At 36.1% G+C, this 27,237-nt stretch overlaps 1 protein-coding gene across 2 annotated transcripts; it reads right to left on the minus strand.

The window, feature by feature from the left end:
* Positions 1-162: 162 nt before the first annotated feature.
* Positions 163-27,237, minus strand: LOC111040447 (serine-rich adhesin for platelets-like). 2 transcript variants are annotated; one of them, XM_022324368.1, is made up of 9 exons: positions 25,735-27,237; positions 21,551-22,900; positions 3,882-4,016; positions 2,977-3,622; positions 2,728-2,871; positions 2,081-2,664; positions 1,732-2,007; positions 1,154-1,652; positions 163-988 (listed from the first exon to the last, which is right to left on the minus strand). In XM_022324368.1, exons 1-9 carry the CDS (start codon positions 26,188-26,190, stop codon positions 531-533), a joined length of 4,548 nt encoding a protein of 1,515 aa, XP_022180060.1. In that variant the 5' UTR covers positions 26,191-27,237; the 3' UTR covers positions 163-530. The 2 variants fall into 2 exon arrangements, with proteins under 2 accessions (XP_022180060.1, XP_022180059.1); XM_022324367.1 differs by having other exon boundaries at positions 2,081-2,871.

Here is a 27,237-nt window from a genome sequence, read left to right on the forward strand (position 1 = left end):
GTAATTAAAGTTTTAAATAAATCAAATTCATTATATTTTCCAATACTTTTATTTTGATAATGATATAATGATAATAATTATAATAATAATAATAATAATAATAATAATAATAATCATAATAATAATAATAATAATAATAATAATATATATATTTATATATATATTTAATAGTAGTCATAATACTATAATATTTATGTTATGTTTATTTTTCACTTCAATAACAATATAATATAAATAGACAAATAGTGCACGTCAATAATCCTACCGTGTGCCATAGGTACACTCTATGTCATCCTCCTCTTCATCAATATTATTATTAATGAAGAAGTAATAACAAATCGTACACTATGCACAGCATTGGATTTTAAATGTTGACTATGCATTGCACACACACACACACACACACACACACACATAAAAAAAAATCACAAATTAGTTAAAAATTGTTTGTACTTTACACAAAGACAGAGTTATTAAAAAAAAAAATTCAACACGTTTAATGACTATTCTACACTTGTTTATAATCGAAATTATCCTCGTAATAACAAAAGGTGTTCTAATTCGTCAGCAGAACGCAATAAAAAAGCCGCTGATTCCCTGTAGCCAGCGATGAGTTGTCTTACAGTTACCACGTCGGCTTTGTTCAAAAGCTTACTGCTTGGTTGTGCTGGTGGTGTTGTTTGGTTAAGCATCGATGGTTGTATCGGAAGCGTGGGCGTAGTACCACTGGAGATACTGGATGTCGTGTTCATGGTTGGAAACAGCTGTAGCATACCAGTAGTTGAGGATGAGTTGTTACTGCTGATTCGACGATGGTTGACTGTTGTAGTTGATGTTGTTGTGGAGAGACCCCTAAAACCGGCCCCGCTCATATTATATCCGCCTACTGTCGGAGCTGGTTGAATAGCAGCCACAGTACTTGTACCCATACTGTTGGTGGTAGCAGAAGAAGTTTTATTAACACTGAGGTCGGTCGGTCCAGCAGTTTCTGTGGGCATTATTCAAAAACAATAAATCATTAAACGAGTTTACACACACATTTATTACATTTTTTACTTTGAACAACCTATTGTATTTCAGCAATTTAATTTAACAGCTCATTTACTACATACTATAATAATGTAACCACAATCCAATATTGCCTTTTATTTACCATTGTTATTAGGAGATGAAGATGTAACGCTTGCTCCACAAGTCACAATTGACAAATTCAATTCGTCATTAACGGTGTTTGACATATTTGCCGAATCGCCTTCAGAACCCGCTTCAATAGATTCGTTAACCTCCCGGCGGTCACAACCATCACGGTTTTCAGCATCGTCGTTACTATTGCGATGCTCAGTGTCAGCCTCAATAGCATTAGAGGACGTTTTTTCAAAACTACTGTCACCGCCACCGGCGTCTTCATCTGATGACGTCGACGACATTTGCAATGTGCCTCCACCACTTCCGTTTTGGTTCAATTGTAGAGTACCAGAAGGTTGTTGAAATACATTAGATGCCGAAGTTGAAGCAACTGAATATGGATAAGGCTGTGCAACGGGTTCTAGACCAAGACGCATTCGTCGGGCATTATCCGACTCACGCTGACAAGCTACTGCTAGTATAGTTTCAGCCTGCGCACTTGTTAAATGGGCTGGCGTGGGCCTTTGCTATATAACAAATATTGTAAAAACCGTATAAATAACAAAAATCAATGGTATTTACAATCAGAAACTCAGAAGTACATACCGGCTGCGTTGTTGGATCAGAAGAGGAACCATTTGCTGGCCACGGATTAGAAGTAGGAGGAGGCGATGATGAAACAACACCACCAGATTGTGGTGTGTTTCGCTTATTGCGACGACACGACTTCAAATAGGTTCTGATGCGTTTACGTGACCTATCTGAAAGCTCAGGAAACTGACGTCCACAAGAGTCAATAATTGCCTGTACCTTGTCTTTGGGTTGTCTGCTGATAGGCACCTGTCTGTCTAAATTTTCATCCACGAACAACCGGACAAACATCTATATTTTGGAAATAATTCATTAAGAAATTAATAAAACTGATAATTTGTTTTTAAAACAAAAAAAAACTCACGTTGAATGCTTTTAAACGTTCCGGATCTATATGATGTTGAGAAGATGATCCAATAGAATGCTGATGTGGTTGTTGTGATAGAGAGTTGGCAGAAGTTGTGGTAGTAGAAGGTTGTTGCCAATGTTGGCGGTAGCTTGAAGTAATTCCAGAATCAGTACCGTCATTTGTATTGTTATTTCCGTTAGCAGCACGCTGTAGTTGTCGTAAACGTCTGACTTGTTGCCTGCGCAATCGCCGAGTTTGTGCACCATTTCCATCTCCACCATCTGCATTCCTTTCTCCTTCTTCTTCATCAACATCTTCTTCTCCTTCCTCAATATCGTCATCATCTAGGTCCTCTTCTTCTTCTTCTTCGTCCTCCTCATCTTCTTCATCTTCCTCGTCATCAATTGCTGTGTCATCTTCGTCTGCGTTCATTGCATTCTCAGTACCAGTTCCAATTCCAATATCGTTACCAGTAACAATACCGTTAGTGGTAGTCACTACCATACCATTTGTTTCTTTGGACGGTAGTCGATATGAAGACGAAGGCGATGAAATTGGTGGTGGTGGCAATGATGGTAGGACTTGTGATCCAGCTGTAACTGTGGCCAGAGAGTTAACCGATGAACCAAAAAGTTGCTGAAATTTTGGAGGTGATGTCATACTGTGATGATGCTGTTGATGTGCTGCAGTAAGAAGTCCCAAAGGTGGCCAAAGTACAGTTGTCGTAGTAGTTGGAAGTCCCGATGTCGAGAAGCTGCTATTTTCTTGCAAACCAGTACCACTTGTAGTTGTATCAGCGTCATTTTCTAAATTACAAAATAAAATGTATATTTTAACAATTTTATACTAATTATTACTAAAAACTGTAATAATATCATTATTGAATGTCTTATTAAGAATAAATAACTCACTAGAATTCAATAATCTTGGCGAAGGCGATGATGTAGTGGAAGACGTAGGAGTCCCACTTCTCCGGTATAACTGTTGTTGTACCGTCAAGCCAGTACCACTAGTACTTCGACGTTTGTTCGTACCACTTATGTTGTTATTTTGGCTGTAATGATGTGCCATTGGAGGTAAAGATAGTGGCAAATTCGGGGGTGGTGATGTCGAATCACCAGCTGAAGATGCGGCAGCCGCAGCTGCAGCTGCTGCGGTGGCTGCAGCAACAGCGGCCGCTGCATACTGTTGTAGCTGCTGTTGGATGTGCTGGTGATGATGATGATGCGCAGGCGTCAACCCAATACCTGCAGCTGAATGAGGTGGCATAGCGAGTGGTGCCAGTGGTGACAAGGCATGGTGATGGGCAAGATGCGAATTGGGATGTAAGGATGACAATGGTCCACCTGGTGAAATACCACTGCCGACGGATGATGGAGGGCTAAACAGCAGAGCAGCAGCAGCCGCGGCTGCAGCGGCCGCCATAGAGTTGTCATCCGCCGATCCGTCCACGTCCATCATATTAGTGTTATTTACAGAATCGTTTGCCATATCTAACCAATGCCGATGGAAATTATGGTGACTGTTACTGCTAGTAGTAATTGTGTCCAACGACTTCTGAAAATATTATAACGTATAACTGTATAATTTATTCTTTGAATCCAAGTTAAATTGGTAGCATAGTTCAATTTTGACATGGAATTAATTATTGAAGCATATTGAGTTTCATTCTAAATTTTCAAATATAATTTTACGAACCAATGCATGCTTTTTCTTAAAAATGAAAACAATCATTATTGAATGAAAATATTTTTTCAAGTCTAATAATTGGCTTATTCTTTTATATAAAATAAAAAATATTATTTTCTGTTAGTACCGATAGTGATGTTGCTGATGAGGACGTCGCAAGACCATTCATTATACTCCTGGATGTGTGATGCATATGATAAGGATGGTGACCATTCCCATTAATTCTTTTGTTCATGGGCGAATGCAGAGCTGCACTCTTTTCCTAGAAAAAAACATTTTATTTAGCCACAATATTTTCTCATTAAATCAACCAAAATGTTAAAAACATTCTGTATTTATAGTTAAATAAACTGTGATTAGAACGAAAAACATTCTTAAATGTAAGCTTGTTATTGTATTTGAGGACTGAAGACGATAATAAGATGATTATGATATTATGATTAGGGTCATTTTGAATGAATTTTGATTTGATTATTAACATCTTTTCACACTTAATCCAGAATAAAGTTGTATAATTTAATTTTCATTTTATGCAATAGCCACGTATCTTGTTTTACAACTTATACTTACTAAATATATTTTATTGATTTTTACCACAACAATTAATTTTATTTATTCGACTCGTAGTTCTGTTTTATAACTTGTAACTAATAGTTACATCGAATATAGATTTCTAAAAAATTTGATTTATTACTTGTATAGCACATACACTAGTGCTACACTTATCATAAAAAAAACATTTGTTTAAAGGGTATCACTATAATTGTGTTTTTTTGCCATTAAACTTGTACATCTAATAGTTATGTACTGAATGTGAACCTTTTTGTCATAAGACACTTATTATTTCATAAAATATTAACATTTATGGAAAAAAAATTGTTATACTGCTTTTCATCGTTATAATTTTTAAAAATGTATTGTACTCTTTTAAATGATAATTTAATTCTCCTAACCAAAATATTATTCTAAAATTTCGGTTTATAATAATCAATTTTTGGACCAGTAGTTTATTGGATATAAATTTTTAATATTTAATGTTTAAATAAGCGAGGTGGTAGGTTAACATTTTGCGGGGTACCCTTGTGTTGCTCTTTAAGACTTTAAATACCTACCTACTCATAAACATAAACTACTAGTTAAAAAATAAAATCAAAAATGATAATAAATTTAAGATATTTTGTTTTTTAATGACTTAAAATTATGTAAAAAAAATATTTTTTAAAAACTCAAATGGTTTCTTAATCTATGTTAACAAAATGTCATATTACATCGAATGGATCGCCCAGGATATGTTTGAATTGTACATACTAGTATAAGTATCAACTACAATAATTTTTGTATTTATTTTATTTTAAGAAGTTTTCTGAAACATAAAATATTTAACAATCAAATTTTTTAATAGAATTACGTGGATTTTTTTTTAACAGCCATTTTTTTGGGCAAACCTAGAAACAAAATATCATGTAGTTTGAAATTATAAGTTCGTGTGTATAGTATCTACGGATTTGAGACGTGTGTAGGTAGTGTGTGCCTATACTAGTAAAGAAGTAGGTATACATCACAATTGAGTATAGTGTAATTAATCCGTTTACCTTAAAAGATACAACAACATATACAAAACACATAATACAAAGGTATTTTCCCGGAAGAAAGTAATCTCAAGAAAGTTTTACAGATTCAAGTCCTAAAGAAATTAAATTTTTAATCAAATATTCTAGTTATCTGTTAAAATTTGACTTTAAAACAAGTAGTAAAATTTTAATTTAGTACAACTTACGGTGTTTTTTAGTTTCAATATAATATTAAATATAGGTACATGGTATACTGTACGATTTATTTAGTCATCTTTTCGATGCGATAATAGACCTACACCTGTAGGTCAAGTAAGTGTAATATTATTATTATTTGTTCTCGAGTGTGTTTTTGTTAGTAGCGATGTTGAAAAATAATTAGAAAGTAGAAATTAAATATATCAATATATTAATATATAATGTATTCGTCAAAACTTACAAAATAGGGAAGTACATAATTATAAAGTATTATGTTTATTGTTTCATTGAAAGTTGTAATATTAATATTAGAGTTATATTAATAATATAATACAATTATTCAAGAAAAACTTAGAATGACTAATACGTGTTTATTTGTTTTGATATCTGTAATTTATTCATATGAAAAATAAGACCATTAGTAACGTATGTATACATATTTGACAATGTACAAAGACATTCACGTATTCAATTAAGTACCTACTAAAATTATTTTTATAACATGCCTATTGAAACTACCTATTAATTAAATGTTCTCTCGTTTTGTAGGCGGGAGTGTCAGGTAGGTATACATTCTTCAGTTATGGTTAAAGACATTAGACTCATCGTAACAGGATTTCATTCCGATTGTGAGAGAATCACATTTGATTGTTAACAATAATTTGAACATTGATAAATTAAATTTCAATTATTCCTGAAATTTAATTTGTTTTTGAAAAAGTTCGGGTGGTGGGGTATTTAGCACTTCTAACTACCAATATAAAGTACTCGGGTTTGATAAATGTGTTGTCTTCGATCATGGTATGACAACACATACATAATAATTTGCACGTAGAAAAGCCAATAAGTCATTTAAATTGACGATATAATTTTGTTTTGTTCAACTTTTCTAATAGTATTCAGTAGGTACTTTAGGTGCAAATATTTTATTCTCGTCATTATAATATACATATGAATTTATTTTGTATAATATTATACATGCGAATTGCATTCTTTCTTAAAAAAAGTACCTATACAATTAAAGGTAAGCACTAAAAATAGGTTATAATAGTATTAAATGCAGTAATAAAGCGTATTTATTTTAAATATGGTTATTTAGTACATATGATGAGTTAACTTGACTATACCTGTGTACAATAATATAATATCATAATGCTTTTCAAATTGAGTACTTAATTGTATTCTTACGTTGCAAAGCGCACGGTGCCAATGTAATTTTGTCTACAAAAATACGCTCTATGAGAATAATGATCCTGTTCTGTAGAATCAAACCAAATTTCATAATTTTTTTTTATTTGATAGAATGTTATATTCTTCAGAACTTCATTGAAATTCGTTCTTCAATATTTTAATCTCAAACTTTATTATTTTTCTTCAACAATTTTAAGCTATTTTAAGAAATTATATTATACCATTATTTGAAATAAAATGAAAAATCGGAGTTCGATGCTTCCTACAGGAAGTCTTTTTCTTTCAGATAAAAAAAAATAGTTGTCAAAATCCGACATTTCTAGAAGACCTAAGAATTATTCTTGTGATTTAATTTTTTGTCGATATAATACACTGTATCATAAATAGTTATAATAAACTAAATACTAAATAGTAAATAGGAATCGAGCAGTAGATTAATGAAAAATTATTATAATTAATGTAGCAACTAAAATATAAAATAAAATTTTAAAATTTTATAGAATTTCGGAAAATTTGAAAAATCGGCATGGTGCTCTTTAATAATGTAGAATACGATTTAAATAATTCATTTGTAAACAAACTATAACTACAAATTCGGATAAGATACAAAGGAGGTGGCTTGACATTTTTCTCGCTTCACGTTAACGATGTTATTTTATTCAATTTCAAAGTAATACACAACAGTGGGTACCTGATGGTGATGTATCATCACCATATCCCATTAAAGATTAAACGATTCTTAGTTGAGCTCATATATATAATCTCATCGCTGAAATTTCGTCAAAGCCACATTTATTGCTGAAAACATTCTTCGACAATTTCCGGATTTTGTCCTCGAGCTTACAAAAACTATTGAGAAATTGAAATTAGATTTTTTGATCTATAAATAGATTTATCAAGAAGCTTTTGATTATTAATTCTATACAAAACATTTTTTTAGAAAACATTATTATAAAAACCAATACTTTTATACTTTGCTCAAAATCTAAAATTTTAATTTTCTGAGCTTGAATATTTATACCTACTCGTACATGTACATTACGCAATTTGTATTGATTAATATTTTATTTACTTATTTTAATATGTTATTAACTGTATATTTGTATTTAATAGTATAGGTATATAAATGGTATATTAAAGAGGTATACCTACCTACCTATGAATGTAAAATCGTTATTGATTTAAAGTGTTTTATATTTCGGTTTAAAGATAACATGATATTTTACGATTAAAATTCGTCGTATTTACACTAAAAATGAAAAAATAAATAAATGTATAAAATGCTTTCTAAGGGGACCTTATATTATACTAGAATTTATATTGTTGTTTTTATGTCCCACTGTTTTAAATATGTCAATTGGGGAGTGAGGGCACATAAACCTATTTGTATAAAATATTGTGTATTATAATTATATTAATCTTCCTTTATTTATACTTTGGTGTGTATTACCTTTAATTTTTTATTTAAAAATTTGTATTGTGTGAATCGAGAAATTTGTTTTATTAAATATAAATTAAAAAGCTCAGATTATAAGATAATTGTAACATTTTTACTTTTTAGTTGTATAAATTGATCATAACTTTTTCATTAAAAATGTTAAAAAAATCATTTCTGAGAATTAATTTGTACGATTTTAGCTTCGATGTTGTTTATAGGTAATAGTTATAATTACAATAATTGGCAGTATCAAATGAATTTGAAAAATGTATATTTAAGTATAATAATTTGACTTACAGTTTTTGTAATTTAAAAAAGTGGCTGTCCTACTTTTAATATAATACAAAATCATAATGAAAATACCTACTATCTTTGTAGGTTATATTATATTAATTAATTTAATAATAATATAATATAGGACCTACTGCACAATTTAAAAGTAAACAAAACCTAAACAGTAAACCTGTAGTGAAATATAATTAAATAACTTATTTTACCAAAATATGACTGGGTGTACCAATACATCGAAATTTAGATAATCATATTAAATGAATATTTTAATAATATATGTATAATATTATAGTGTAATTTAGTTTATTTTTATGTGATGGAGTAGATAATATTATAGTACCTAGTATAAGACTAATATAACGGATCTGGACTAGATTTATAAAAAATTAAGTTACCGTCATAAACCACAATCGTGTGACTTAAATATGTATTATTCATTTTTAGGTAAGAATTAAACTATTAAATATTAAATAATGAGAGAATCATTTTTTTTTAACTCCGCATATTTTAATTTTGGTACGTAATTCTGAATTTTTATAAAGTGTTTCTAATTATTCTTTCTTTTACAACTATTATGTTTATAAATTATTAAATTGTGTAACAAAAATGGTTTGTCTTAACTAAATTAAACCCAATCCATTATTTATCAAATATTTCTTATTTTCAATACGGTAATAAATAATAATACAAAGTTGCTATTACACGGACGCAAGTTGGTATAGAAATAAAACAAAACTATACTACTGCCTAAAGGTCAGTAATTATAAGGTTAATTTATTATTATTATTAACTATATAGAGCCAAATCATAATTAGCAAGATACAACCAAAAACATTTATATTTATATATTCCTACGTAGAAACATAAAAACAGATAAAAGAACGTAATAATAATTATTAATTATGGTAATTTTTTTTAATTTCCACCAAACAAAAACATATTATATACACACTTTTTAAGCGACAGGTGGTATGCGATAGGATGTTTCCCTAAAATAATACATTATGTGGCCAGATCGGAAAATGATATATACATGTTACTCTGCGGGTATCTTGGGACTCGGGAAATCAAGACAATATTACCGATTGTGCTGCGGGTGTATTGATTCTGTATATTTGTGGTCCGGGAGTGCGAGGTAACTGAAGAGTAACTATTAAATAAGAATGGCTGTGTTGGAGAGTGTCCGATATGGCAACGATCAGATGGGGGGTATAGTGGGTCCGAGATGAGTTTGGACAGCAGGACTGATTCTATTACTACTGCTGCTACTACTAGGGTTTCTTCGAAACACAAGAGGGTAAAGTAGAATTTTGAAGATAGGGGGGAGGCGAAGTGGGACGCTGACGGCGACAGCAATATAGCTCAGCATAGGACAACGACGACGACACTGTGATGGGTGATGGGGGAGGGGGGATTAGTAACACCACCACCACTACCACTACCTACCAGTGGTAGTGCTGCCACTTCCGGTTGAGCTTTGTCGACATTGGTGGACGAAGGGGGGTGGAGGTATTGGTGTTTGGGATAACAGAGAGGGCGGCTTGCAGAGGGGTACGTTGGGAATAGGGTACCCAACAGCAGCGGCTATATAGGACATATACAATATATACGTACATATATATATATATAAAACGGATGCGTGAAGGGCCTTCGGGGCCGTGCCGGATAGGTGGTGCGGTCGCAAAACCCCCCACACACGCACACATATACGCACACGCATACATATACGCACAAACACACATATACGCACACGCAAGCATATGTGTGTATATGTGTATACGCGTACACAGAGAACTGATGAGTTTTCTCCTGGGGGATAATGGGGATATGTGGTGGTGGAGAGGGCAGAGGAGTTGTGACGAGAGAACGGTGGTGCCGCCGGAATTTGTTGTCGGCGATGGTGTGTGGGAGGTAGGAGTGGTGGGGGTGTGACAATCCCTGTGTGAACCCTTGGGCCATCGCCGCTGCCTCCACTACCACCCGTCCTGCAAACGTCCTACTGTAGCGCCCACACCCCTACGACCCCCTCTGCAACCCGTCCGCAACGTCACCACAAACGCACACCCCGACTGCCACCACCGCACAAACTATATACCGACTGCGAACGTTCTAGTTTATTAGTTATGGTACTACTAGGTATATAAGACGAAGAAATTCAATTTCGGTATACACTTATGTATAATGTATATATACCTAGTAAATGATATTATATTCCGCCTAACGTTGTTAAAAATATGAACATTATTTATTTTATGAACAAGTATAGTGAGTAGCAAAAGATTTATTGAGTGAGCGAGATATACTGCAGTAGGTATTCATATGATTACCAAAAACACAAATCACATTCAATATCTTTAATATTATTGATTACAATTTTTTTTTATCAACGTCTTATATACCTACAATGAACATTATACTACTACACTTTATAAGTGGTGCCGAGTTGAATGTACTATAATGATGGTCATTACTTGTAAGTTGTAATAATCACTTCCTAAATCTTATAAAATATATTTCGGCTGTGTATATATATAGGCGAAATCTATTGGGGAAAGCTAATGTGTGGTATGTATGTGCGATGTATGTATTAATATTGATATCTATGTTATTGCAGTGTCTATAGAGAATAAAAAAATAAATTAACGGTTAGTAGTTGATAGAAATAGGGGTGACCCTAGTGACATTGTAACTAGAGTTTACTTGGAAGTTATGAGACGAGAACGAGCTAGTACAAGTCTTAGAAAAAGTATACTAGTATACTCCAAGTAAAATTTGTTATCTTAGAAAGAGAAGGGCGTGGTGATTGTGAAAACAGAGGTGGTGGTGGTGGAAGTAAAAAGGTTTTATGCTGTGCACAACACTTACACAAGCGTTTTCACACACATACACGTACACAGGGGTGTAAGTAGTGCTATATATATAATAGTAATGGTTCGTGACGATCGAGTGGCGTGGTGGTGGTGGCGGCAGTAGGGTCTACTAACTTTTGTGAAGAGAGAGAGAGTAGAGTGGAGTAGAGCAGAGCGGTGGTCGTGGGTAGAGTTTGAGGGTAAAAGAGGGCTTTTCGTCGTTCCCGTCCTGGTCCCATTGCCGCCGGTTCTGTGGTAGTGGTCCCGTGTGTCCTATGCGTATATATATGTACGTGTGAGTATGTGTGTGTATGTGTGTGATGTATGTGATGTGTGTGTGTGTGTGTGTGTGTGTGTGTGTGTGTGCATGTATGTGAGTGTATTCGTCCTCCGGCAAAGGATATTACATAGTAGTGTAGAATGTATAGAGAAGGAACAACAGCGTGTGATGGGGTGAGTAGTCGTGTGATGGGTTGGCGGTGGCGACGATGATGGTGGTAGGGGGGTATGGGGGTGTAGTGGCGTTGGTATTTGTGTGCGCGCTTGCGCTTGTATGTGTTTGTATGTCGAGGTAGAAGTGTGGTGGTGTTGGCAAAAGCGGTGGTGGGTAGCGGGACAGCAGGACGAGTACCTCCGCCGCTACCACTACCGTCTCCATGCCACCGTCAACCATGCCGCCCGCTGTGGCATAGTTGTGTAGTGTGTATTTTGGACGACGACAACGACGACGACGACGATAAAGGCGAGGGTGGTGATGGTGGTGTAGGTGGCGGGGTGGGAGAGGACCACTGAGGGGTGAGGATTTGACAGCGTCGGGAACGGCCCGGCGGCGGTGTTAGCGGAAGCCGGAGCATTAGGAGGTATAGTGGGTGTGTGGGGGTGGTATTGGGGTGGACGGGATGTGACGGTGGTGATGGGTGGGGGGAGGGGGGAGGGAAGGTCCGTTATAATAGTGACGACAGCGATGGTCAAGTGTATACACATCACAGACGCTAAGTGGGGTACAGAACAAAAACGTGCATTGTCCAAAAATTAAATAAAATTAAAAGTTTGCATAAATGTGGGTAAACAATTTGCCGCCAAAAAAACATGTTATCACCGCGTTGTTGTGGCGGCGGAGCGGGTGTGGCGGCGGCGACGGTTGCCGACGACGGCGGGCGCCGCTGTTTTGATAACATTGAGATAAAATTTAAATAATGTATACACATATTCACTCTACCCGTTTACCGCTACCACCGTCGATGTTATATTAATAATAAATAATAATAACAACAAACGATCCGTTATCACCTATTTAAAACAATAATATTTATGGTTTTACTTTTGTGTACCACAACCTCATATTGACAAAACGCTTTTTTTCTTTCATCGAATTTACTTACATATTATATTATAGTAATTAGATTAAATTTTTATATTATTTCGTTCTAATACAAAATTTTACAACAATCTTTAAATATTCATACACAAGAAAAAACACTTGTCATTTTTACTTTCGTATTTACAGAGAGTATACCTATTATGTATACAAAAAGCATTTTTTTTTTAGTAAATATAGTTTTATTATTACCTTTAGTCCTTGCTTCCGCTTGGCTGACATAATTGCTTTCGTATTAGAAAGATTTAAATAATTATCGACACGTCTCACAGTGGTTTAGTTCATTTTGGATTATTTTTTGTTCAATTAAAAAAGTTTTTCACAAATAATATTTTACTAACTGAATTAATTTTCTAATAAACTGACGACAAATACAATAACACAATAAGTGAATTAATAGTTTAGTTATATTAACTAGAATCGCTATTTACTAAGAGCCCGAATTAAACTGTAAAAGTAATATTTTATAATTAGGTATTATAAAAATATATTACGAAAGAAAATCTAACTTTTTAAAAAAACAATCTTTTATATTGCATTTCGAAAACAGCATTAAATGCATTTTGTAATACTGTCCAAATACATTTTCCCGATTAAAATAAATATTCAATAGAAAAATATTTTAATGCGCGAAAATGTTAAGTCGAGACGGAGTATAAGAGAGAGAGAGAGAGAGTATGAGAGCTCGGTGCGTGTCGTTGGCTGGCTGGCTGGCTGCCGACTGACGACTGATGAGGACTGACCGCCTATGTCGCCTTCGCCGTCGCCACCGCCAAAAGCGTTACGTTCACTACGACAATGACGTGGTTTTTGTCAAAAGTGTATCTATACACTATAAACTGTCATTATTATCACTACATTTTATATGTTTTATTTATCAAACGATTAACTTATAAAATATATACATGCTATATTATACAACATAACCATTACCTATAAAGCTACATATAACACCGGACAAATATTTTAGTAGTGGGTGCGGTGGTAACATAATACGATATTCTCCCCAGTTACAATTAGACACCGGTCAAAAAAAAAAAAAAATACGACTACCTACTCTAAACACACATATACGTAATATATGGCCTATGTATAATATGAATTATGAAACACTCAGACTACGCTACTAATATAACAACACGAACTGATAAATTGGTGTTAAATACTTTAATCTATTTCTGCTCAACAATATTTCCTATAACGACATTTTATAGAGCTACTAACCGACCGATATGCTATAGAAACACAATTATATTCGGTGAAACGAACACACCGTAATATAGTACGTCAGAAAACAAACGAATTCGAATACGATTTTCGTTTAAGCCATTTTTGAAATCGAAATTCCTACCACCAGTGATCAGAAAACTGAAATTGTAACTAGATCATAGATTTCATTCTGGGAGGCGGGTGAGTGAGGAGGATACGTCGTTCGATTCTGGACTGATGGCGGCAACGTGGGTGAAAAGGGGACTTTGTTCGAATTCCGAAAGGGAGGGTGGAAATGCCGATACACTGACGAAGTATATACATATATATTAAATATACCTATAGATAGATACACCGACAAAAAATATATATATATGTATGTGTGTGTATAGGATGACGTTATTCGGGAAAACGCGTGGCAACATATACTTTTTTTCTCGCGCATAGTCGTTGTGAATTTGTGATAGCAAAAAATATTCATACATCCAATACAACGTTTACTCTGGCTTTCTATATACCTATACACAGCTAAACCCGGAAGAGTATGTTGGTTGTGTACCGTATATGAACGTAAGAATATAAAAAGAAACATTGCGAACGGATGAAATGACGATAAAAGAGAAAAAGGAAACGACAGTGAAAAATGAAATGTATACAATAATAAGAGATACCAACGATAGCTGTGCGCTAGTGTTCATAATGTTCGTGGTATTACGTGTATTAAAAAAAAAGTTTCGTATACGATACACAACAGTGACATGTGTCAAGGGTGTGGAGGGACACAATTTTTGTATACTGTACAATTTAATAAACTTTCTATGATACAAATTAATACGCGAGATTTCAACGGCTATAGCAGCAATTATTTAGGTCGATGCGCGTGGGTGAAAGTGAAATCCGTTTGCGCCGAGTACAATAGAATGCCAAGGGTGGAATACGTCGGGAGAAATTATGTTAGATTTAAATGCGGCAAGGTGGTTTAAATGCCTAAAATCTCACGAATTTAGTGTATTTACATATAATACTATTCATAAATATTGTAACGTAGATATTAACTGAATTACCGTGGGTATTTGTAGTGAATCGTATAAGTGTTAAAGTGTGCAATAAACAGTGGTCGTGCCCGGTTTCATCTGAGAATGTACTACCATCCTATTCACATTATACACATACAGCGTAATTTAGTGTAGATGGTTACTCGAAAAACGATGATAAAGTGGTAGCCGTAGGGGCAAAATAATTTTTAGCAGTGGCGGACGAAGTTTAGTGTCGTGTGAAAGATTGCATTGTATACGGTAGCAAACGGCTTTCTAAGGCGGTGGGTGTAAGGGCCTATAGAAAAAAAATAAAACTGCTCTGTTGGTGGCGGAAATGGTAGTAGATTGGTAACGATGGTGGCGGGGGTGGTGGAAGAAAACAGTAGAGGCAGTAGCGTTGATGACGTCGGCTGCTGCCGCCGCAGGGTATAGCTTTAGCTGTTGTATAGTAATATTGGGCCGGACGGTAATGGAAGTACGTATAGAACATGAGGAATGGGGTACGTATATAGTGTAGTAGTAGAAGTGTAGAGGGACGTGGCTAGAGGAGAGGGGGCGGTTTGTGTGTCCCAGGGGCGGTGGTAAGGAGAGGAAACGACTATACGAAGAAGGACTGACAGCTGGTGCTGTTACTGCTGCGACGGTGGTGGCGATGGAAGAGGAAAGGGGAACTTTGTCGGCAACAAGGGTCTACTACTACTTCCACTGCTGCTGCTATTGCCGAGAACAGGGGCGACGGGGGTGTAGAAAGAGTGAAAGAGAAGGGGGAATGTTCCCAGTTTTGGAGGACGGCGGTATAGTAGGTATCTACCTTCCACCACCGTCACATTCACCGCCACCGCTACACCCTCGCATCGTACCACCGACTGACCGGCTGCCCGGCTGGACGACGACAACGACGACAACGACGACGACGACGACGACGACGACGACGTATTACCTTTCGCTTTCCCTCCGCACACCGTATCAACAGCAAAGATCCTTTTCCGGCCCAGAATACATTTCTCCACAACGTAGTTCCAACTCTATGCCTGGTTAATATTATAATTATATTCCGCAAAGCGTAATAACGTTTTGGGAAGCGAGCGCGACTCACCGCCGATAGGTCGTTGCCGGGTGCTGTAGTATAGCAGCTGTACAGACATAGCCGGACAGACTCTCGTGCATATATGTATAGTATAGTGTACTATGATAATGTCATGAGTGGGTACAACACGCCAACAAATATTATAGTAAAATCGTAGTGTATGTATAGTATTACAAGAGTAGCGAAATAGAAGGGTAGGTGCGATTCGCGCAGTACTATAAAAGGAACGAGAGTGAGTGGCATAGAACTGAGGGGGTGGTTGGAGGTGGGTAGTAAAAAGAAGAAGGAATGCGTGAGTTTATGTGTGTGTATGTGTGAGTGTGGGTGTGTGTGCGCGCGTAAGGATAACGAGTACGAGGCAGGCAGACAAGTTGAGACGCGGGTGTGTAGGGATCGGGGGTGGTCGTCCGTTTTTAGAGCGGCATGCGGTATATACAGCGCGAGTGTGTTCAAGGGTGGAGGGTGTGACAAGGGTATCGACGGTGGCGAGAGGGTTAGTGCGCGGAGTGGTGTAGTAAGTAAGGGTCCCGTTACCCGCACTCCCGCACACGCACACGTCACCCTCGCTGTACGTACCAAAAGACTCGACGACGAGTGTGTGTGTGTGTACGTTGGGACCCATATATGTGCACCTCTATATATGTATATATATATAATATATATCTGTTGTAGAGTATGGCTGTAGTACCCCGCGCGCGCAAACGACCCCGACCACCGCCGCTGTAGCTTTACTATATCCTCTATAAACCCTCCGTCTACCAAACCCCCCGTCACCGACACCACCGCTCCGAGGCACTATATCGGACCCGCTGTACTGAAAGGTCGAAGCAAACGAAAAAAAAATACGTGTCCGGAAACGTATATATATATAAAAAATACGTGCGCATATACGAGTCGAGAATGAGAAACGTATAGCGAAAGATAGATGAGAGAGAGAAATGCGCTTTAAACTTGGCGCGTACACATTTATAATAAAAATAGGCCAGTTTACTAACGGGAAGAAGTGTATCGTATGTATATAATATGTGGCAGTGGGATTGGTATGTGGGGTGGAAAAAAGTGTGCAGGACTGTAGTGTAGTGTGATCGTGTATAGTGAAAAACGCCGCTGCCGATACGTGCATATATGGGTATATTGAAGCGCACGTGCTCGCCATCACCCCTCCAATTGCCACCCCCCGCCGCAGTCGCACCAACGACTATTGTTAAGTGAATGTAGAACCGAAAGTGTGTGAATTTGAAATTATCGTTGCCGTTACAGAGACGGCCAAGTATCCTTCGGTTGCCGGTGCGTTAATATCCCACAGACGATATACCTATATGTCATAGTCACTTCGTGAAATCTATCGTTTCATGGAAAGTTGTCCATTTAATTAAATGAAAACGCCTTTTTCACACTTCATGAAATACGAAAATATTTTACGAAAAAAACACTTTTTCATGAAATGTTTAGGGCAATTTGACATCTTGTAATTTTTTCATTGTGTGATTATTCACTTTGTTTAATAAAACATTCACCGCTCAAAAAGTATCATATTTAATACCTTAATAGATTTTTTTCATGAAATATAATATTTAAAGTTATATTTATAAAAAGATACCTACGCTAAGGTATACAGTAATATTTATAAATATTTAAGTCAACTTAAATATATCTATACAAAAATGCATCCGTTTTTGAAAAAAAATAAGTAAGTATACCTGAGTAGTTAAAAAAAAAAATTTAATTATTTAGATAAAATGCTGCAGAAAGAACCTGGGTGCTTGCCAATTACACGACGCCGCGCGTCGGACTAGGATAACAATCTCCGCAATGCACACACCCGAACATGTACTGATTTTTAATACTTCGTATAATATAGAATCTAGATAATATCATTAAGTTTATAATCATCAATGTATGCATTATTGTTAATAGGTAACAATTATTAATCGATAAATAAACTTCCCATAGTCTTATGTAATGCTAATTCATTTTGTGAAATATTTTTTCTAAAACGTTATCTAAACACGTTATATACAATATTACATTTATAAATAATGCAATTGTTAAATAAATTATTAATTTAATAACACATTTTCAAGTATGTATTTTTCCTAAAATGTGACAAAATATTAGAAAATATTTAAAGTCAACCTTTATGTTTAATTTAAATTCTTACAAAAACAATGTTATATATTGCTTGGAATAATTTACAACCACCTCAAAAAAAAAAACAACATGCAAATGCACGAACCCTAAATCCTATAATTAGGTATAACTAATAGCTGATAAAAGTTATAAATAATAATAATAGAGTGCGATTAATATTTTATTTCACAAAGTGGATGACCAAATTGGAGTGACTATTTCATGGAAAAGTGACCATTTTGAGAAATATTTTAGTGTTTCATAAAGTGTGAAAAAGCTGTTTCCACTTAATGAAACGGCTAACTTTTCATGAAAAGATCGATTTCACGAACATATTATATAGGTTTTTGTTACTCGGGCGAACGACACTCAGGTATAGATAGTGGGTGTGGACGGCAGGTGTAGTGTAAGGAAGTATATGTATGTGTATGAAAGAGTGTACACAACACCACACCTTAGTAACAGTGGGTGAAAAAAACCAATAATAAATAAACACGGACATTTTCCAAAGGGACGGGGGGCACGAGCCACGACCGTAGCTCGCGAACACTATACCTACAAATACGACAACGCGTGCTAGCGAGTGAGGGGACTACACATACACACATGATCGTTAGTATTCCAGTTTATGTCAATGAGGGCGACGGTGGTAAGTGAGTGTGAAAAATAGAGGGTCTTATAAAGGTTTCGGCAATTATTTTGTTAAATATATTTTTATACGTATAAAATAAACTTCAATAAAAATTCAAATGCATGCAAATACACCGAATGCGTTTGTATGAACGTGATTAAAATAGCACACGAGTCCGTGATATTTTTTACTAAATAAACACACACATATAATGATATATTTACACACACATTTACTAGTATTTAGCATGGAAATGTACAATGCGAAATTTTAAGTGGAACATTTTTGTTAGACCTGACAAATACTGTACCAGACAAATATTTCGCCCCCTGCTTTATTGCATGGGTTTCACTATATATCATATATATAACCAAAAGATAAGATAAGTATGTAATATTTGACAACGTGTGTCATAAAATTAACTTAGTCCTACGTTAGTATGTTTGATGATGGATTAAAACATTGATAAAAAATTATTTACTATTGTAGGTATTAGTATCATTTATATTCGTGATACATGAATATACTCATACATGATTAATTAATAATTTTAAAAAAACACAAAAATCACAATATTACTGTGGCAAGTTTTATTGGATGTCTTAACTATATTGGAATGAGATATTGGATTCTCGTTTGTTTTGATGTCATTTGAACTTAAAACAGTTGCCACAATTTGAACAATACGAGTAAACACACGCCGAAATAAGCCGGTCAGCTGCAGCTGCTGTCAGTACACACAAAGCATATTGATGCTTTAGCGGCGGCGATGGTGAGTTAGGTGTACACATCCGGAAAAGACGACGGCCGAAATAAGAAAAACGCACTATGGTAGTAACCGAGTGACCGTTGCGGGGGGGGGGGGGAGTAGTTTACGGAGGCGGTAGCCGGTAGTGGTGGTGGTACCGGATTAGTTTTCGAAGCTCGTCGACCAAGGTTAGGACTAGACTGGCAGGATGGGGGAGGTGAAAAGGCCACGTTGCAGTGATGGTGGTGGTGTGTGGGTGAGGAAGGTTTGTGCCCATGTCAAAGTAAACAGTGGAAGAGGAAGTGGTGGCCAATGAGAGGTGGAAGAGTGGTTGAAGGAAGAGAGAGAGGATTGATGGGACCAAACGTGTGTGCCTCCGACTATTACTACACATAGTATTCGGGGGTCTGGGTATATAGGGGAAAGACATACACACACACACACACACACACCCACACTTTCCCCAGGATGTTTGTGTGTGCGTGCATGTGTAACGATGAGAGGAAAGTAGAGAGTGAGCCTTGAGTAAGCGAGGTAGAGAGGTTTTGCCTCAGGGGTTTGTGTAGATGGCTGCCACCGAGCAGTGATGGGCATGCGGTCCGTAGAGAGGTGGTGGTAGTGGTGGTGGAGGTGTGTGATGGCTACGCGAAGAGACTACACACGCACACAATATATATATATATATATATATATATATATAGGTCGGCGGATAAAGCCTGTGTGGCTGGCAGGCAGTGAGTAGGTGGGTGGGTGGGTAGCAGTGCGCAAAAGAGGAGCACACACAAAACCAGGATGGGTGGTGTTACAGTCGACGGGGCTTTTGTCGGTGGCTAGCGGAGAGGAAGGGCACAAACGAAATAAGAGGAACACGGTGGCGTCGATGGAAAGGACGTCAGGGTGGAGGTGGAGTGAGGAGACTAAAACCCCAAAGCGACGCGAGGAGGACTTTGTCGGGTCCGTTGCCGATTTCGTATACGTAGTGAATGGGAAAAGCGGAGGGAAATAGCGTGATAGTGGTATGGGTGGTGATGAGCGGTGAGGGTAGAGAATCCTGATCGTGACCGACTGCGGAGAAGGCGGTGAAGAGAACGCTCTCGCGCGTGTATATATATAATACGTGGGTCGACGAGGGGAGGTTTTTGGTGAAACGACTGCGGTGCGTATGGCAGAGGGTAGTAGTAGTGGTGGTAGTAGTACCGAATACCCGCCACTCGCTTGTTAACCAAGGGTGGTGTACCCCGTAGCACTCGGCCCGTGCGCCGCGTCACGCCGCCGTCAAAGTCCCACCGCCACCCTCCTCTATACTCGCTCACTATACTACTACGCACACTACTATCCGCCTTCCCTATCGGTGCCTGCCACCACCCCTGTCGTCTCATACTCGCCACCAACCTCTGCCTCTGGTGCTTTTTTCCCTTTTTTTTTCTTCTTCCTTCCGGCCCAAATCCCCAAATCCCTACTACCCTCTGACTCTACCACCGTCACTATACACACCCTTCCGCCACCTCTGCTGCCGACACACTAATGCGCTCCGGTGCTGCTGCTGCCGTTCTCACCCTCTCCCCCGGTCATCATCAGTCGTAATATCCTCAAAGCTCCATCGGCTCTCGGCAGTGTAGGCGACACACACACACACGATCGCAACCGGCTCTGCCGCTGCCACGATCGCCCATCGTAATAACAGCGTAGTAGTAGTAGTAGTAGTAGTAGTCGCATTCCCTTTAACCTTACTCGGTCGACCTATCGTCCGTCATCCATCTTCCTCAGTCTTTTCCTTTCCTTTTCTCGGCCTTTCTCTCCCTCCTACTATTTGCGGCTCACCCTATTACGTACAAGCGTGCACCACCCTCTCTTCCACGAATATAGTACTGATTTTGCCCAGGCCCAATTCGGTGTTGGTGTCAAACTAAGCGTGTCATAAAATTTAAACGCATTAATATTAATCACCCAATGAAATATGTTACTTTCCTTAGTATTGAATGTGGTACGACTAATATAATTAGGTTTATATATTATTTTAATATGTATATTGCCTTACTTGGTTATTGTCCGATTCATCCACTTCGGTTCTGTCAAGTTCAGTGAATCCTTTTTGTATTTCTGATATCTCTTCCGGTGGTCTTTCTATCACTATATTTTTGGATACAACGTCCTCAGCTATTTTTTGTCCACTGTCACCAGTATAACAGTTTATAGCCTCCACTGTTGTTGTAACTGCTAATGTCACCGCAGATGCCGCTTTATCATAATAATCGTCATCGTTGTTGTTATTTTTACGATCACCCATCCCTTCACCCATTCTTTTCTGCATTTTAGCCGGTTTAGGACCATCATCTTCCTCGTCTACTTCTCCACTTAAATCATTTTCTCCTGCTACCTCATTATGTTGTTCATCCGAAATACTTCCATCAACCTCTTCGTTAACACCACTACCAACGTCATCATTACCGCCACCTCGATAACTATTTCGAACTACCTCATAACCACCATCACAATCGCTTATTGTCGTGTCTTCGTCTTCGTAATGACCTCCGCGATAACCTAATAACGATCGGTTCAAACGTTTCGGTCGAACACGTCGACGCCGTACTCTTTTACGCTTGTAAAAAAAATCATCTACGACTACTGACGGAGATGACGATGATCGGATCGTCGTTTGAGGGGGTGAAACTGTTAATAGTGGTGAAGAGGACAAGTCTAACGGTTGCATGTTACTGTTGACACCACTAAAATCAATACCACCTACACTCACGCTTAATCTGCTACCATTACTGCACACTCCCCATTTTGACCACCAACCACCACTCGATCTACTGATACCACTACACGATTCCGCGCGGGACGACAACGATGACGACGATGATGATAATATCAGAGTGCAGCTGCTATTGCTATTCTTCAAAGTGCTACTACCCGAGCTTGTGTTACCGACTGTAGTGGAAGCGGCCGAGGTGACTTCTATGACTTGGCACGGCTGTCGAACGTTGCGTTTCAACGGAACAGTACGTTTACGCTTGTTTCCGCCTTTTGTAGCTGCAACCACGGCTATGTGACATTCGTTATCCGTACAATTCTCTTTATCGGCCCCTGTGGCTATTTTAATGGCGACAGTTGAGAGCGCACCACCAGAATCCGTTTTTATAGCACTACTGATTTCCTCGTTCTGTTTTACCGGAGTAGAACATGCAAACGTTGATGATGACCATTGCTGTACATTAGCGCAGTGAAAAAGTTCAGCGTTAGTAGCAGAGAGTGGAATCTGTTGTACATTGTCAACGGACGCGTCGATCGTAGACGCCGAGGTAGGGTTATTGGTACTGCACTGAGGACATCCCATCAAAAACGCTGTCACCGCCTCCCTGGGTAGGAAAGCATACGTCTCCATAATCTGTGAAAGCATACATGGTATTGAGTAAAAACAAAATAACAACAATAAACCACTAGTAATCTAATACCATTGTCTATACACGAAGTGTGGGATAGACATGTAATTTTACTTTTAATTCAAGAAATTATAATGTTTTTTAGAAAAAGCTTAAAAATAAAATTATTATTGATCGTATTTCTTAAAAAAAAAAAAATAGTGTTCCCCTATATAATAATATAATATATACTACATATATATTATAATAATATATGCAATATAATATAGTAATATATACTACATATATATTATAATAATATATGCAATATAATATAGTAATATATACTACATATATATTATAATAATATATGCAATATAATATAGTAATATAAATACATGGCAGCGAAATATACACATTTAACTATTTAAGAGAACGTATCTAACACTGCCATTTGTTGTCTCCGTCTTACCAGTGCGTAACATAGCAAGTTTACTCTTAACAGGTCACGTGTAGCTTCGCTATTTTACAAATTAGAGTAAATCAACTTTTTATTAAACTTATGGTAAGAAAATTATCTGTATTTTTATATGGGTTTTCTACTATACAGTTTTTAAGCGAGTTATGAGTGTTTTTAGTTAGATCGCAAAAAAACCATATAGAAACACAGATAATTAATTAGCTACAAGTGATCTGCTGAGCATAAATTTAGTATATATTATACTCATTTGTAAGGCGAAGACAACAAATGCCAATGTTCATGGTATGTACCTGCTCATAATAAAGTACAATAGTTATTATACTCAGTCTCTACTCTATTATACTAGTATTTAAACAAGGCTCGGAATGTTAAAGAATTTTTAACTCGTTAAGTAAATATACAAAAAAAGTTAAATTTTAAATGTTACTTGTATAGTACAATTTTTATGACTCCAGTAAAAATTAACCCGATACATTTTCAACTTAATAAATTTGATTTTCTAATTGATATCTTAAATAGCATAGTAGGTACCTATAAAATATGTTCATTTTGTCATTTTTCTCAAGTTTGGAGTTATGTGTCAAACTTTTTCAAAGAAGGAGCTAAAGTTAAAATGTAGAGTTAAAGCTACTAGTCATTTTTTAAATTAATAAATAAGTACTTATAGACTACAGTAATGTAAAAATGTTGTAATTTTTTTTTTTATTAATGAGATTTTAATAAATATTATAATATCTTGACACTTATGAAATGTTGTAGTTATGTATTCGTATGAATAGGTACAACCAATACCCAATACAAGTGACAGAAAGTATAGGTATTATTATATTAATAAACTTCAATATTTGAGGTATTTGATCTACACCTATATAAGTAAGAATTCATTGACATAGGTATTTACAATTTAATACAAATAACATAATATTATGGCATACATACGTTAATGTATACAAAATACAAAATTATTAAATATATAGTTACCAAATTTAAATCGATCCATAAATAATAATTAATTCTAATCATTTAAATGTATTTTTTATGAATAACAAAGAAATGTATCTTACTTAGATTTTTTTTGCATTGCAAATACTCTATGTGGATTTCTTGGATATATTTTCAATATTTACTCATTAACTATATAAAATGAAAATGAATAAAAAGAGACTTATTATTTAATGACCTTTAACACAATAACCACACATTGATATATTATATTATGTTGTGTCATTAATGGTTCACAGGAAAACTGATTCATTATACGAATACGAATACGTACAACAGTATACAAAATGATATATTTATTAGCCTATAGTAATAATATAACTTTTACCTATGCCAAGTATTATATTTAATTTGAATGGTACCTAAAAATGAAAAAGGCTAATTGGTTAATTTTTGTCAATTATGAGAGAGAGAGATGGTACAATTCTATAATAAATTGAGAATTCGGGATGGTTATCGAATGTTGAGATCCATTCAGTGAGAAAAAGTTTCAGTTAGTTGATATTAAAGGTAAAAGATTCAATGTACAAAGGAGAAAAGATTACTATATAGTCTATGCGGCTGTCGGGAAGAAAGATTAAATAGTCTTCTCTGAGAGTGGATTACAATTTTTTTTGCCCTGTACGTAGAACCTTATAAAGTTTAAATAATATTAAATTTTAATACCGGCTATCTACAAAGAGAATGACCCCCTAACAACATGCATATGTCAAACTCTACATTTTGCTACTTTAGCAAGTTTCAATAAAAAGTAACGATAATTTATTTAATAGTTAGTTATAACGTTTCAACTTAATTTTAATTTTTAACTCGTTAATGTATTCTTCTATACATAGTATATATAGGTAGTAGTTATACATCTACGATCTACGTATATGTTATACACAATTGATCTAAAAAAATTATCTTACAGAAAATTGAGTTTTAAGTACTTATTGGGTACCTATTGTTTAATTATTTTCGAATACCAATAAAAAAAAATATGTATAAAATATGTGTATGAATTATTATAATTCACTATACATATTTACATAACTTTATTATATAATTTAATAAACATAGTTACGACGCCTTTGAATTAGGGAGATTTGAAAAGTTCACCTAAAATTACTTTTTCCTAAAATTATCATTATTATTATAGGCTATATCTAACTACCTTTGATTTTGTCGTGGAGGAGGGTATTATATAAATACCTTAAAACTGCATTCTTTTGGATTTAAGTTGTTAGATTATATGCAATTATATCACCTTTCCCTCTACCATACAAAAGTTATGTGTTTGACGTACTTAACTATACCATATACTCCACAGTGTAAATACTGATTTATGGTGACTCAAAAACAAAGTAAAATATATATTATAAAAAAGGTACTTACCATTCGGTGCGTACGTTTTTGTCCCGAGTGTCGCGCGGAAACACCTCCACCGCTGCAGTGCACCCTGTATATTATGTCGAAAAACTCGTCGACAACGGCCACTTTCTTGTAGCTGAAATGCTGCTGCTGCCTGGACCCGCTGCCCGTCTGCGCCGCAACCGCCGTACTGCTGTTCCTGGTGTCCACCACGTACAAAACGTCCAAGTCGTCCGCTTGCGTCACTGATCCCGACGACGGTCTTCCCATCCGGAATCCCTTGGCCCGCACCCAGAACCGAAATTTGGAGTTGTCGGCCGCGCGCCGCAGCTCGCCCCTGACCGCGCGCACTATTTGCTCGTACTTGGCCCGACCGACGATCTTGGCTCGGCAGCCCGGTCCGTCGTATTGCTTCCGGACCCACTCGGCGTACCATCTTCTGTGCTGCTCTTCATACTGTTCCTGTTGTTGGTCCGTCATCGCCACGACCGCTGATTAGACAGCAGCTGAATCAGAAACAAAACGTTTTCGTTGAAAAAACATAAGACCAACGTATAACGACGAGTGAAAAGTGTTGCAGACGAATGTCAATTGCTATTAAATACAAAACTATATAATATGTAAAATAATAATCGACTACTAATACAAATAGCTTAAAATAATAATTATAATAATAATAATGATTAGCGAATAAAATAATAATTGTATATCAAATCTGCTCTGTGAGTGATTTCCATAAATATAGTACGACAGCGTGTAGAATTGGTGCACTATATAATATGTAAGATATTAAGGTGGAAACGTGTGATTTATTATACGACGAAAAGCCAACGGCAGCTACACAATACAGCTTGGTTAGTTGAAAAAACAAGTCGTGAAGTTTTCCATTCTATATACACCTGAAACACAAACAACGGTTAGAAATAATATAAATTTAAAGAATCAATTTAAACGATAATTAATTTCGTGTAATATTTAAAATACACGAAAAATAAATAGATGATATATAATATAATATATAATATAAATATATTATGTATTATAATGTATGAATTGAAGTCAAGCTCTGAAGAATTCTGAACCGCTGAAAATTAAAATCAAAATAATAAATTATAATAACGGACTGCAGCAATTGTCACTTCGAACAATATTTTACTGCTCGCGCACCGGTAAGCAAAACATCAATCACACGACAACAGATAAATCACAGCGGTCCAATAGAAAATCGAATAAATATATTATATCAACTGCATAACAATGTACAAAAACGTCTAATTAAAAAATCGAAAGGAGAAAATCACGTAAAACGATAAAAATCTCTAAAACGACTTCGCCGCGATGTCGAATGGCGCGTCGCGACGAATCCACATTCGCAATATTATTATTTACGGTCGGCGGCGGCCGTGCCAAAAAATTTCAAACGGCCTCCAAAACGAACACACAAAAAACAAAAACAAATTCCAAGTCATATATTATTATCGTAAGAATTATAATATATTAATGCCGTTATAGCTATGCGTCGTGTCC

This window comes from Myzus persicae, unplaced genomic scaffold (assembly GCF_001856785.1).
Source record: "Myzus persicae strain clone G006 unplaced genomic scaffold, MPER_G0061.0, whole genome shotgun sequence".
Classification (NCBI taxonomy): Eukaryota; Metazoa; Arthropoda; class Insecta; order Hemiptera; family Aphididae; genus Myzus; species Myzus persicae.

Bases quoted from the DNA above. Each gene is read 5' to 3' on its own strand.
- LOC111040447 (XM_022324367.1), bottom strand. From the start codon at position 26,190: ATGACGGACCAACAACAGGAACAGTATGAAGAGCAGCACAGAAGATGG. The intron at 2,872-2,976 runs GTGAGTTATTTA...TTTGTAATTTAG, and splicing joins GCCAAGATTATTGAATTCTA to AAAATGACGCTGATACAACT. The intron at 2,008-2,080 runs GTGAGTTTTTTT...TCCAAAATATAG, and splicing joins AACGTTTAAAAGCATTCAAC to ATGTTTGTCCGGTTGTTCGT.